Source organism: Mobula hypostoma, chromosome 1, assembly GCF_963921235.1.
Source record: "Mobula hypostoma chromosome 1, sMobHyp1.1, whole genome shotgun sequence".
NCBI lineage: Eukaryota > Metazoa > Chordata > Chondrichthyes > Myliobatiformes > Myliobatidae > Mobula > Mobula hypostoma.
Window position 1 is genome coordinate 174,712,556 of NC_086097.1, and position 15,048 is coordinate 174,727,603.

Genomic DNA, 15,048 nt, shown 5'->3' on the forward strand with positions numbered 1-15,048 from the left:
GCCGCTTCCTATAGATGCTGCTTGGCCTGCTGCGTTCACCAGCAACTTTGATGTGTGTTGCTTGAATTTCCAGCATCTGCAGAATTCCTGTTGTTTACGCCAATCAACATCCTGGTGTACCTCCTCCACCCTCTCCCCAAAGCAGTAATGTGCAGGCAGATTCAATTGTGGTGTTAAAAGGGGAATTGTATGAAAAGGATTTGCAGGGGTAATGAGGAGGAGTGTAGTGAAGTGGGATCGATTAGATTACTCTTGCATCAAGCTGGCATGAATTAAATGAGTTGGATGTTCTCCTTCCATGCTGTAACCTCTGTAATGTGTACAGCTTTGCCCTTCTCTCTGCACATTAAATTTATTCTTCTGTTTCTCAGAGTATCATATACCAATCAAATGAGGTCCCCTTTCAGTGTTGTGGCTTCAGTGGTAAGAAAATCTGCGTGACTTATACTTGGGTTTCTTCCACTTTAGGGAGGGTCTTTGCCAAACTTTTAACATGGATAAGCCACGTAGAAACTTGGAACTTGCACAATTGTAACTATGGAATTTATAGACGGGACGATTCTAATTATTACCACTTTGGTACACATAAAATGTTTTATTATATTTTACAATGAATTATATTTTAGTATGGTCCTAATTATACATTCTATTAGTCTCTGGGTAATGGTTTCTCCAGCCTAAAGTGGTTTGATCTCCAGTAAAAATAAATAGACTAGTAATTAATAGTTCCTGTGCAAATTAGTGTCAGTTTAAGAACAAGGTTGAACCATTGGATGGTAGTCTTAAAAAAAAGGCCAGTATTTAAAATTCTCTCCTCTGTGTTCAAAGCATCTATTGTCTCATTGGGACGTAACTTCCTCTTATTCTCTGAGGCTCATCCTTGAATTTGTTGTGATTGCCACTGGCAGCAAAGCTTGAGCAGTCTGATCCCGAGGCTCTGGAATTCTCTTCCCAAACTCACCATTTCTCTCTCTCTCTCTCTCTCTGTTAAAGTGTTTCTAAAAATGATTCCTCTTCCATTCTTGTACTGCTCAGACTTAGTTTGCATCAGAATTATCTTGGAAACGTCTTACAATGTTAAAACTGCAATATAATTGGAGGTTCATGTGTGGTGAACAAGGTAATGGCTCGTCACTGTATACATTAACTGGGTTTGAAACACTGGTTGGTGGATAGTTGTTTCCACATGCTTTAGATCCACAATATCTAATGGTTTGGGTTGTGATTACGTGCTATATCATGATGACTACATTCAGGGTGGATTCAGTGCACTGAATTGTTCATACTGTGCTCAGTGGAGGACCCTCTGCTCATGTTGTTCAGGCTAACCATCAGTGACTTCATCCTGTCTGCATAATAGTCGCGCAGGTTAAGCAGGGGTAATTCAGCCAGACCCTCATCAAACTCACAGCTCCTCATGGCATTTTCCAAGTTCTTTTGACGCCGGTAGAAGTGGGAGAACTTATTGAAGATGAGTGTGATCGGGAGCACCACCACCAGGATCCCAGCCAGAATGCAGGCGGAGGCTGTTAATTTACCCCCGATGCTGATGGGGACCACATCTCCGTATCCCACTGTGGTCATACTGACAGTGGCCCACCACCAGCAGGAGGGGATGGTGGTCAGCCCGGAGTCCTCCTCCTTCTCGATGGTGTAGGCCACCACGGAGAAAACAGACACCCCGACCGACAGGTAGAGGAGGAGAAGCCCCACCTCCCTGTAGCTGTGTTTCAAGGTGGCCCCCAGTGACCTCAGGCCCGTGGAATGGCGGGCAAGCTTCAGGATGCGGAAGATCCTCATCAGCCTGAGGACCTGCAGCATCCGGCCGAGATTAGGCAGGGCGGGGCTGCTGTCGACGGCTAGGTTCACCAGCAGCGTCAGGTAAAAGGGTAAGATGGACATCAGGTCAATGACGTTCAGTGGGAGCCTGAAGAATTGCAGCAGGCTTGGTGAAGCAAACATCCTGGCCAGAAGCTCAAGGGTAAACCAGCCTATGCAGAAATGCTCAACAATCTCAAATCGGGGATCGTCTCTGTTGTTTCCCTGTTGATCCACCAGCTGGAACTCAGCCATGCTGTTCAGACACATGGTGGCTATGGATCCCAAAACCATCATTATTGACAGCACACTGTAAATCCTGCTAATGATGTTGTAACCGGGGTTTTCCAGCATTAACCACAGCCGCCGCCGGCAGTTCCCAAAGACCTGGCTGTCATACTTTGATGCATCCTTGAAGAAGGTTAGGACCTCGTCGAGGGATGAGGTGGTGCTGCCTCGATCACTGGCCGTTTCCTCGCCTTCGTCCAGATCAGTTGCAATGCTGTGGCCCTGGTGATCGGGGCTGCAGCAGGGTGGATCGATAAAGAACTCCTCAATGCCCCAGTACTCAATTTCCTGCATGAAGATGCATGCTTTGCCCGTGGTCCTGAGTCTGCCCGTATGGTAGAAGTTCAGCACCAGAGGGAAGAGGGCAGGGTTTCTGTCAAAGTAAAATTCCTTCTCCTCCTCGTCGTAGTCATCGCACAACTCGAGGACAGATTCTGTGGAGCAGCAGCGAAGAAGTCGGCCCAGCCTGGTCTCCGGGAACCTTGCTAAGGTTCGGTAGCTTAGTTTCTTCTTCAAACCCCCAACATTGATGCTGATCTCCCCATCATACTCAGCCACGAGGGCATTCCCAAGTGGAGCGGCCATGGGTGGAGGGAGGGGTGTGAGAGGGCCTGAAACAAAGCAGGAATGGCATGTTATAGTCTGACAGTCCATAAAACCATAAGGTATTGGAGGAACATTAAACAGTACAGTACAATCCTTTCAATGCAAACAACTCAGTCAAAATAAACCAATGGAATTTGATGAATCATCACTTTTGTATCCAGCCAAATAATACTCCAAGGTGTTTATTAAGACCATAATTTCAGCCAGTTCTTAGTACAGTGTCATAGCAGCTAAACTGCTTGATTGATTCACTGAAGTCTGAGCTGTTGATCTGGTGATTGGTTCAAATTCCACCATGATGAGTTGGGAATCAGAATTCTATTTTTTTGAGTAAATTCTGGAATCAGTAAAGAAGAATCTCACAGCAAACTCAATGGGCTGAATAGCCTAATTCTGCTCCTTTGTTTTATGTCTTATGGTCTTAATGACAGCTGGAAGACAACCACACTGTTGTAAAGTGCAACTTTGGGAAGGATATGGAATGTGGAACATAGAATATTACAGCACTCAATCCAAGATCAATCTAACACCTCCTTCCCACATAGCCCTCCATTTTCTTTTCATCCATGTGCCTATCGAAGAGTGTCTTAAATGTCCCAAATGTATCTGCCTCTGCCACAACTCCTGGCAGCACATACCATGCTGTTACTGCTCTCTGTGTAAAAAATATATTACTGATGTTCTCCCCTCCATACTTTCCTCCAATCACCTTAAAGGTATGTCTTCTAGTATAAAACATTGCCACCCTGGGGAAAAAGGTGCTGGCCGTTCACTCTGTCTATGCCTCTTATCATCTTATACATCTCTATCAAGTCTCCTCTCATTCTCCTTTTCTCTAGAGAAAAGACTTCGATTACTCAACCTTTCCCCACAAAACCTTCTCTAATCTAGGATGCCTCTTGGTAAATCTCCTCTGCACAATCTCTAAAGCTTCCACGTCTTTCCTATAATGAGGTGACCAGAACTAAATGCAAGAAGAATTAGGCCATTTGGCCCATCGTGACTGCTTCATCATTCAATCATGGCTGAAATTCTTTTTCATTTCTATTCTGCTCATAACCCTTAACCAAACAAAAATCTATCAATCTTTTTCTAAAATACACCCAATGACTTGGCCTCCATAGCCTTCTGTGGTGACAAATTCCACAGATTCACACCCTCTGGATGAAGAAACCTCTTCTCATCTCAGTTCTAAAGGGACATTCCTTGGAACCTCAACTCTCCTATTGATGGAGACATCCTCTCCATGTCCACTCTATCCAGGCATCTCAGGATTTGGTAGGTTTCACTAAAATCCCCTCTCCTGCTGAACTCCATAAAATACAGGCCAAGAGGCATCAAATGCTCCTCATATGTTCATCGTTTCATTCCGAAGATCAATTCAGTTCAAGGCTTGGGGGTGGTGAGGAGGGGGCGACTGTGGAAGGAGAAGCAGGGGTTGGTTAACTGGGGACTGGATGTGGCCAGGTTGCAGGTGGGACAGGGTGGTGATGGAGGGGTAGCTGTGGGAGGGTAGGACAGCAATGTGCAGGAAGTGGGGTTTAATATAAATTTTTAAATAAATTTCTAACTAACAACTCACAAAAAGCTGGAGGAAATTGCTGGGTCATCTACAGAGGGAAGTACCAATGGAACAGTTTTTTTTAAAATCACCTTCAATTATTAAAATCAAGAAATGGAAGGATTCAAGAAATAAGGAAAGAAAAAGTAACTTGCTTTCATGCCCCAGTGAGCTTTCTCTAAGGTGTCAATCCCAGATAGTTATGGGAAAACACACACACACACACACACGCATACACATCTCTCTCTCACACACACACATCTCACACACACACACTCACACACATACACACACACACCTGTTAAAATCAACCCAACATCCATCACACTCTAAAACAACAGAACCCAGAACATTGAACTGCCAGTCCTGCCCCTCCTGAAACCAAGTCTCTCTTTCTCCACAACCACTCCACTGTCTGTTTTGGCTTTCTGGTTCCCATCCCCCTGCAACTCTAGTTGAAACCCCCTACCCCCATGTAGTACTAAAAAACCTTCAGGTTAGGGTATTAGTTCCACTCCACCCCCCCTCCAGTTCAGGAGCAAACCATCCCTTCTATATAGGTCCCACCTTCCCTGTAAGAGAGCCCAAAGATCCAAAAATCTGAAGCCTTCCCTCGTGCATCAACTTCTTACCCATGTGTTAAACTTTATGAGCTTCCTTTTTCTGGCCTCCCACTGGTAGCAATTCTGAGATCACAACCCTGGAGGTTCTGCCCTTTAATTTAGCACCTAACCCCCTGAGCTCACTTTATAATGGCATTCTTATTAACCATCCTTGGTGTAGTAGTTCTACTAACTTTTCCTTGGTTCTCTGGGAGTCTTTAACTGTTCACTAAATTCTCAGTTAACTTTACTCCAGCTCAATTATCCTTCAAGGACACTGCCTTCCTCCAGTTCTGTCTTTCAACACATCTTGACTTACTTTGTCACCTTACGAGTAGGTGGATCTTCATATCCACAGCACCACCCCCCCCCAAGTTTTCTCCATCCTGTTTCAGATTGTACTAAACCAAGTTTTCTTTTTCTGTTTTGATCTGTGATAACTCTTTGTAGCCAATTCCCTAGTTGCTGAGAGGAATTCCCTAAGGTTGGTGAACCTACAACTTAAAGCAGGATCCAGGACAAGGGTTCTTGCCCTTAGGACTGAGATGAGGAGTTCAGAAAGTTCTCTCTGAGAATTCTCTCTTCCAGATGTTCAGTCATTAGGCATGTTCAAGCTGAGATCAACAATTTTTGCAAAATAAAGAAGGGAAATGGAGGAAACAGGTGGAAAATGAAGTAAAGACATAGAATTGGTCAGGATGTTGAGTCTGGTTAAGGGCCAAAGGACTTACTTTCTGCTGCTCCTTAATTCCAGTACAAAGATTCACCTGGTACCATTCTTGTTGCGTACCTAGCACCTTTCCTTTGCCAAGTACCTTTGCTATTTCCTTCTTCATAGTCATAGAGAGATAAAGTACTGAAACAGGTCCTTCAACCCACTAAGTCTGTGCCAACCATTAATTACACACTTACATTCATCTGAAATTAATCAAATCCCATTTTATTCTTCCCACATTCTCATCAACTGCCTCCAGAGTCTACCATCCATCCACACACTGGGAACAATCTGCAGTGGTCAATCGGGCTAGATAGAGTCTCTGTGCAGAGGATGTTTCCTATAGTGGGTGAGTCCAGAACCAAAGGGCACAGGCTCAGAATAGAGGGATGTTCATTTAGAACAGAGATGAGGAGTAATTTCTTTAGCTAGAGGATGGTGAATCTGTGGAATTCATTGCCACAGACAGCTGTGGAGACCAGGTCATTAGGTATATTTAAAACGGAAGTTGAAAGGTTCTTGATTAATCAGGGCATCCAAGGTTAAGGGGAGAAGCAGGAGAATGGGGTTGAGAGGGATAATCAGTCAGCATGGATGAACTGGGCGAGCAGACTCGACAGGCTGAATACCCTAATTCTGCTATTATATCCTATGGTCTTATTGCCTTAACCTCCCGACCTGCACGGCTTTGGAATGTTGGGAGGAAACTGGAGCAGCCGAGAGTAAGCCACGGAAGTCACAGGGAGAGCGTGCAAATTTCACACAGGCAACACCGGAAGGCAGGATTGAACCTGGGGCTCTGGCGCTGTGCAACGGCAGATATACCAGATGCAGTACTGTACTGTGTCTGTATTGGATACAAATGGTGAGAGAAAGACCATCCACAGTATAAATCCTTCCCACACGAGCAGACTGTCAGTGTAGGATACTGGTCTGTGTGCACTGGAATTAGAATGGACAGAGAAGAATAGAAAGTAAAATCCCACAGAATAATTCCATCCCAGTGTCTGTATTCTGGAATTGTAAGTGTACTCTGTACTCTTGAATCATTACGGGTAGACAGATATTGACCATGAGACCATAAGACATAGAATAAAGCCATTGAGTCTGCTCCACCATTCCACCATGGCTGATTTTTTTTTATCCCTCTCAACCTTATTTTTCCACCTTTTTCCTTTAACCTTTCAAGTAACCTTTGACACCCTTACTAATTAAAAACCTATCAACCTCTGCTTGAAATATACCCAATTGCCTCTGCAGCTGTCTGAGGCATTGAATTCCACAGACTCACCCCCCACTGACTAAAGAAATTCCTCCTCATCTCTGTTCACTCTCCCACTGTTGGAAACATCCTCCCCACACCCACTCTTATCTAGACCTTTCAACATTCAGTAGTTTTCAATGAGATCTCCTCTCATTCTTCTGAACTCCAAGGAGTATATGCCCAAAGTGAAATACTTCATTTATTAACCCTTTCATTCCCAAGCTAATTCCCACGAAATTCTTCTGGACCCTCTCCAATACCAGCATATTTTTTTTTATAGATTTGGGGCCCAAAACTGCTCACAACACTGCAGCTGCAGTCTGACCAATGCCTTATAAAGACTTAGCATTACAACTTTGTTTTTATATTGTAGTCTTCTCAAAATAAATGCTAACACTGCATATGTCTTCCTTACCATCGACTCAAACTACAAGTTAACCTCTAGGGAATCCTGCATGAGGACTCCCAAGTCCCTTTGCACCTCTGATTTCTGAATTTTCTCCCCACTTAAAAAATAACCTGTGCCTTTATTCATTCTATCAAAGTGCATGACTATATATTTCCCTAAACTATATTCCATCTGTCACTTCTTTGTCAATTTCCCTAATCTAAGTCCCTCTGCAGACTTCCTGTTTCCTCAACACTACTTGCCCCTCCACCTATCTTCATATCATCCACAAACTTGACCACAAGGCCACCAATTCTATCATTCAAATCATTGACATATAATGTGAAAAGGAGCTGTCCTAATACCAACCCCTGCAAAGGCTACTAGTCACTGGCAGCTAACCAGAATAGACCCTCTTTATTTCCACTCTTTGCCTCCTGCCAGTCATCCAATCTTCTATTCACGCTAGCATCTTTCCTGTAATATCATGGGCTCTTAGCTCATTTTGCAGCCTCGTAAGTGGCACCTTGTCAAAGGCCTCCTGAAAATCCAAGTAAACTACATCCACATTGTCTATCCTGTCTGTTATTTCTGCAAAGAATTCTAACAGATTTGTCAGGCAAATTTTCCCCTTAAGGAGAAAATGCTGACTTTGGAGTATTTTACCATGCACCTCCAAGTACTCCAAAACATCATCCTTAATAATGGATTCCAACATCTTACAGACTACTGAAATCAGGCTAACTGGCCTATAATTTCCTGTCTTTTGCCTCCTTCCCTTTTTAAAAAGTGCAGTGATATTTGCAATTTTCCAGTCCTCTGGAACCATTCCAGAGATCCTTGAAAGATCATTACTAATGCCTTCACAATCTCTTCAGTTACTTCTTTCAAATGCTGGGCTGTAGTCCATCTGGTCCAGGTGACTTATCTACCTTCAGATCTTTCAGTTTCCCAAGAACTTTCTCCTTAATATAGCAACTACACTCAGTTCTGCCCCCTGATACCCTGATACCCTTGAACTTCTGGCATACTGCAGGCATCTTCCACAGCAAAGACATAACACAGAATATTTATTGAGTTTGTTTGCCATTTCTTTGTCCCTATTACTGCCTATCCAGCATCATCTTCCAGTGGTCCGATATGAACTTGTGCCTCTCTTTTACTCTTCATACATCTGAAAAAACATTTGGTATCCTCTTTTATACTCTGGCTCTCTTACCTTAATATTTCATGGTTTCTCTCCTTCTCATTTTTTAAAAGTTTCCAATCCTCTTGTTTCTCACTAATTTTATACTATATTGCTTTTATGCTGTCTTTGACTTCCCTTGTCAGCCAGGATGTCTTATCCTCCCTTTAGAATACCTATTCTTTGGGATGTATCCATCCTGAACCTTCCAAATTGCTCTTAGAAATTCCAGTTGTTGTGCTGTCATCTCTGCGAGTGTCTCCTTCCAAACAACTTAGGCTAGCTCCCCTCTCATGCCTCTGTAGTTGCCTTTATTCCATTGTAGGAGTAAACAAGACTGCAGATACTGGAATCATAAGTGAAAACCAAACTGCTGGTGGAACAGCAGTCAGAATCGAACCTTAGTTTCTGGTGCTGCGCAGTAACAGCCTGACACATTCTGAAGCTGTGCTTCTCATTTCCTAGATCAGTTTCAAGATTGTCCACCCAGGTAAAGCCACAAAGTTGACAAGACATCTCTCAATTGCTTGATAATTACTGCCAATGATCAGTGGATGCTTCGAAGAGAAATGTAGCTGGCCATTTTTATCATCTGAACCAGTTTCTCTTGGACTTCCACCTGCACAGCAGGGAATGCTTGGGGTTTCTACCACAGCTCTTATAATTTTGTTCTGTAATTTGAAGCTTTCAAGAAATTAAAACAGCATTCACAGAAATGGACCATTCAGCTGAACCAATACACAAAGCTTCCTTTTCTCACCCCCCTCCCCTCCCCCCGAGTTAGACCATAAGACCACGATATAAGAGCAGAATTAGGCCATTTGGCCCATCGAGACTGTTCCGCCATTTCATCATGGCTGATCCAATTTTCCTCTCAGTCCCAATCCCTTTCCTTCTCCCTGTATCCCTCAATGCCCTGAACAATCAAGAATCTATCAACCTCTCCCTTAAATATACACACAGACTTGGCCTCCACAGCTGCTTGTGGCAAAGAATTCTACGGATTCACCTCATCTTCGTTCTAGAAGGACTCCCTTCCATTCTGAGGCTTGATATCTGATCTTAGATCTCTCCACATCCTCTTCACATCCACTCTATCAAGGCCTTTCAGCATTTAATAGGTTTCAGTGAAGTCACCCCTCATACTTCTACATTGCAACGAATTCAGACCCAGAGCCATCAAATGCTCTTCATATGACAAGCCATCCAACCTGGAATCATTTTCATGTACCTGCTTTGAACCCTCTCCACTTTCAGTACATCCTTTCTATGATAAGGGGCCCATAACTTATCACAATACTCCAAGTGAGGCCTCACCGGTGCTTTATGAAGTCTTAACATTACATCCTTGCTTTTATATTTTAGTCCTCTTGAAATGAATGCTAACATTGCATTTGCCTTCCTCACTAGGGCCTCAATCTGCAAATTAACGTTACGAGAATTCTGCACAAGGACTCCCAAGTAGTAATACACCTCAGTTTTTTGTCCCATTTTCTCCCATTTAGAAAATAGTCAACCCTTTCATTTCCTGACACTGTATTCCATCTGCCATTTCTTTGCCTACTCTCCTAATCTGTCTGTCCTTCTGAAGCCTCTCTTCCTCCTACTATCCACTCCACCTACCTTCATATCGTCTGCAAACTTTCCAACAAAGCCATCAATTCCATCATCCAAATCATTGACATAGATTGTAAAAAGAATCAGTCCCAACACTGACTGCTGTGGAACACCACTAGTCACTGGGAGCCAGCCAGAAAAGGCTCCCTTTATCCCCACTCTTTGCCTCCTGCCGATCAGCCACAGCTTTATCCATGCTAGAATCTTTCCTGTAATACAAAAGACTCATACCTTGTTGAGCAGCCCCATGTGCGGCACCTTGTCAAAGGCCTTCTGAAAATCCAAGTTCACAACATCAACAGATTCTCCTTTGTCTATCCTGCTTGTTATTTCTTAGAACCATAGAACATTACAGCACAGAAACAGGCCTTTTGGCCCTTCTTGGCTGTGCCGAACTATTTTATGCCTAGTCCCACTGACCTGCACCTGGACCATATCCTTCCATACACCTCCCATCCATGTATCTGTCCAATTTTTTCTTAAATGTTAAAAGTGAGCCCACATTTACCACTTCATCTGGCAGTTCATTCCGCACTCCCACCACTCTCTGTGTGAAGAAGACCCCCCTAATATTCCCTTTAAACTTTTTCCCCTTCTCCCTTAACCCATGTCCTCTGGTTTTTTTCTCCCCTTGCCTCAGTGGAAAAAGCCTGCTTGCATTCACTCTATCTATACCCATCATAGTTTTATATACCTCTATTAAATCTTTCCTCATTCTTCTACACTCCAGGGAATAAAGTCCTAACCTATTCAACCTTTCTCTGTAACTCATTTTCTCAAGTCCTGGCAACGTCCTTGTAAACCTTCTCTGCACTCTTTCAACCTTATTAATATCCTTCCTGTAATTTGGTGACCAAAACTGCACACAATACTCCAGATTCGGCCTCACCAATGCCTTATACAACCTCACCATAACATTCCAACTCTTATACTCAATACTTTAATTTATAAAGGCCAATGTACCAAAAGCTCTCTTTATGACCCTATCTACCTGTGACACCACTTTTAGGGAATTTTGTATCTGTATTCCCAGATCCCTCTGTTCTACTGCACTCCTCAGTGCCCTACCATTTACCTTGTATGTTCTACCTTGGTTTGTCCTTCCAAAGTGCAATACCTCACAGTTGTCTGTATTAAACTCCATCTGCCATTTTTCAGCCCATTTTTCCAGCTGGTCCAAATCCCTCTGCAGGCTCTGAAAACCTTCTTCACTGTCCACTACACCTCCAATCTTTGTATATCAGCAAATTTGCTGATCCAGCTTACCACATTATCATCCAGATCATTGATATAGATGACAAATAACAATGTATACCTAGCGACTGAATCTTCCTAACTAACCTCCCATGCAGGACCTTGTCAAAGGCCTTACTGAAGTCCATGTAGACAACATCCACTGCCTTCCCTTCATCCACTTTCCTGGTAACCTCCTTGAAAAACTCTAGCAGATTTGTTAAACATGACCTACCACGTACATAGCCATGTTAACTCTCCCTAAAGTCCCTGTCTATCCAAATATTTGTAGATCCTATCTCTTAGTACTCCTTCCCATAATTTACCAGCCTATAATTTCCCGGATTACTTTTTGAGCCTTTTTTAAACAACAGAACTACATGAGCTATCCTCCAACCCTCCAGCATCTCACCCGTAGGTACCAACATTTTAAATATATCTGCCAAGGGCCCCTGCAATTTCAACACAGTCTCCTTCAAGGTCCGAGGGAATACCCTGTCAGGTCCTGGGGATTTATCTACTTTGATTTGCCTCAAGATAGCAAAGACCTCCTCCTCTTCAATTTGTATAGGTTCCATGACCTCACTAGTTGTTTGTCTTATTTCCATCGACTCAATGCCAATTTCCTTAGTAAATACAGACGCAAACAAAACATTTAAGATCGCCCCCATTTCTTTTGGTTCCATACATAGCTGAACACTCTGATCTTTAACAGGACCAATTTTATCCCTTACTAACCTTTTGCTCTTAATATACGTGTAGAAGCTCTTTGGATTATCCTTCACCTTGACTGCCAAAGCAACCTCATGTCTTCTTTTAGCCCTCCTGATTTCTTTCTTAAGTTTTTTTTTGCACTTTTTATACTCCTCAAGCAAATTATTTGCTCCCTGTTTCCTATATATGTCATACATCTCTCATTTCTTCTTTATCAGAGTTCCAATGTCCCTTGAGAACCAAGGTTCCTTATTCTTATTCATTTTGCCTTTAATCCTGACAGGAACTTACAAGCTCTGCACTCTAAAAATTTCTCCTTTGAAGGCTTCCCACTTACCAATCACATCTTTGCCAGAGAACAACCTGTCCCAATCCACACTTTTTAGATCCTTTCTCATTTCTTCAAATTTGGCCTTTTTCCAGTTTAGAACCTCAACCCGAAGACCAGATCTATCTTTATCCATGATAAGGTTGAAACTAATGGTGTTATGATCATTGGAACCAAAGTGTTCCCCTACACACACTTCCATCACCTTTCCTAACTCATTTCCTAATAGGAGATCTAATACTTTATACTTTATTGTCGCCAAACAATTGATACAAGAGTGTACAATCATCACAGCGATATTTGATTCTACTCTTCATGCTCCCTGGAGTACAAATCGATAGTAAATATTAAAAATTTAAATTATAAATCATAAATAGAAAATAGAAAAGGAAAAGTAAGGTAGTGCAAAAAAACTGAGAGGCAGGTCCGGATATTTGGAGGGTACGGCCCAGATCCAGGTCAGGATCTGTTCAGCAGTCTTATCACAGTTGGAAAGAAGCTGTTCCCAAATCTAGCCGTACAAATCTTCAAGCTCCTGAGCCTTCTCCCGGAGGGAAGAGGGACGAAAATTGCATCCTCTCTTGTTGGTACCTCTATATATTGATTTAGAAAACTTTCCTGAACACATGTTACAAACTCTAACCCGTCTAGACCTTTAACAGTATGGGAATCCCAATCAATATGTTGAAAATTAAAATCCCCTACTATCACAACTTTATGTTTCCTGCAGTTGTCTGCTATCTCTCTGCAGATTTGCTCCTCCAATTCTCGCTGAGTATTGGGTGGTCTATAATACAACCCCATTATTGTGGTCATACCTTTCCTGTTTCTCAGCTCCACCCATATGGCCTCGGTAGACAAGCCCTCTAATCTGTCCTGCCTGAGCACTGCAGTAACATTTTCCCTGACTAGCAATGCCACCCCCTACCCTTCGTTCCTCTGTCTCTATCACGTCTGAAACATCGGAACTCTGGAACATTAAGCTGCCAGTCCTGCCCCTACTGCAGCCAAGTTTCACTAATTGCTATAATGTCGTAATTCTATGTGTCAATCCATGTCCTCAGCTCATCAGCCTTCCCCACAATACTCCTTGCATTGAAATAGACACACTTCAGAAGATTATTACCACCACACACAACCCTTCTGTTTGTGAGTTTGCATGAACTTTTAACATCATTTATTTTCACCCCCGCTCCACTACAGTATCTGCTCTGACACTCCGGTTCCCATCCTCCCTGCAAATCTAGTTTAAACCCTCCCCATAAGCACTAACAAACCTCCCTGAAAGGATATTGGTCCCCTTATAGTTCAGGTGTAACCTGTCTCTCTTGTACAGGTCCAATCTGCACCAGAAGAGGTCCCAATGATCCTGAAATCTGAAACCCTGCCCCCTACACCAGTTCCTCAGCTATGAGTTCAGCCGTCAGAGCATCCTAATCTTACCCTCACTGGCACGTGGCACAGGCAGCAATCCTGAGATTACCACCCTCAAGGTCCTGCTTTTTAACGTTCTACCAAGCTCTCTATACTCACTCTCCAGGACCTCCTCACTCTTTCTTCCTACGTCATTGGTACCGATGTGTACCATGACATCTGGCTGATCACCCTCCCATTTCAGAATGCTGTGCATGCAATCAGAGACATCCCTGACCCTGGCACCTGGGAGGCAACAAACCATCCGGGATTCTCTGTCACGACCACAGAACCTCCTTTCTGTACCTCTAACTATTGGGTCCCCTATCACTACCGCTCTCCTCTTCTTCCACCCCCCCTTCGGCACTGCAGAACCAGACTCAGTACCAGAGATCCGGCTGCCATAGCTTGTCCCAGGTAGGTCATCCCCCCAACAGTATCCAAATCGGTATACTTGTTGTTGAGGGGAATGGCCACAGGGGGACCCTGCTCTGCCTGCCCTTGCCCCTTCCCTCGCCTGATGGTAACCCAGTTACCTGTGTGCTGCTCCTTTGGCGTAACTACTATCTATAAACACCTCATTCTCCCGAATGATCCGCAGGTCATCCAGCTCCTGCTCCAGTTCCCTAACGCGGTTTGTTAGGAGTTGCAGCTGGATGCACTTCTTGCAGGTGTCATTGTCAGGGACACCGGAGGTCTCCCTGAATTCCCACATCCTGCAAGAGGAGCACTCCAACATCCTGCCTGGCATTCTCTCTACTCTAAACAAACAAAACAAAACTTACCGGAACCTACCCTCGCCTCTGCCTGTTCACGCCGAAGCCTGTTGAGCCAAAGCCGTCCCATTCTGCTCCCTCTCACTCCGCTGCCCACTGTATATGGTAGTCTTTTTTAAAACCTTTGGCGCTCTACGTCACGTGCCTCCGCAGTCTAGCCTCTTTTCCCCGAGCAGCGTTAAAAAAAAGTCTTCTCTCCGAAATTCCTTACTCCTTCACTCTCGGCCTCCTGCTCCGATCTTCAAAGGATTCCAACAGATTTGTCGGGCAAAGTTTCCTGTAGAGACAGTTTTCTCTTGAAGAGACTTTGCTGACTGCAGCCTATTTTATCATGTGTCTCCAAGTACCCTGAGACCTCATCCTCAATAATCGACTCCAACATCTTCCTAACCACTGAGGTCAGACTAACTGGCCTATAGTTTCCTTTCTTCTTCCTCTCTCTCTTCTTGAAGAGTCGAGTGGCATTTGTAATTTTCTACTTTTCCAGGAACATTCCAGAATCTAGTGATTCTTGAAAGATCATTACTAATGCCTCCACA

General features: G+C 43.6%; 1 protein-coding gene across 4 annotated transcripts in view; it reads right to left on the reverse strand.

Moving 5' to 3' along the window:
- Nucleotides 1–36: 36 nt before the first annotated feature.
- Nucleotides 37–15,048, reverse strand: part of LOC134352590 (potassium voltage-gated channel subfamily S member 2-like) — a 100,268-nt gene continuing 85,256 nt past the window's right edge. For all 4 annotated transcript variants that reach the window (XM_063059875.1, XM_063059884.1, XM_063059869.1 and 1 more), the window contains one exon: nucleotides 37–2,717. In XM_063059875.1, the coding sequence (XP_062915945.1) occupies nucleotides 1,264–2,691 (1,428 nt within the window). In that variant the 5' untranslated portion in view covers nucleotides 2,692–2,717 and the 3' untranslated portion in view covers nucleotides 37–1,263. The remainder of the gene's footprint in view (nucleotides 2,718–15,048) is intronic.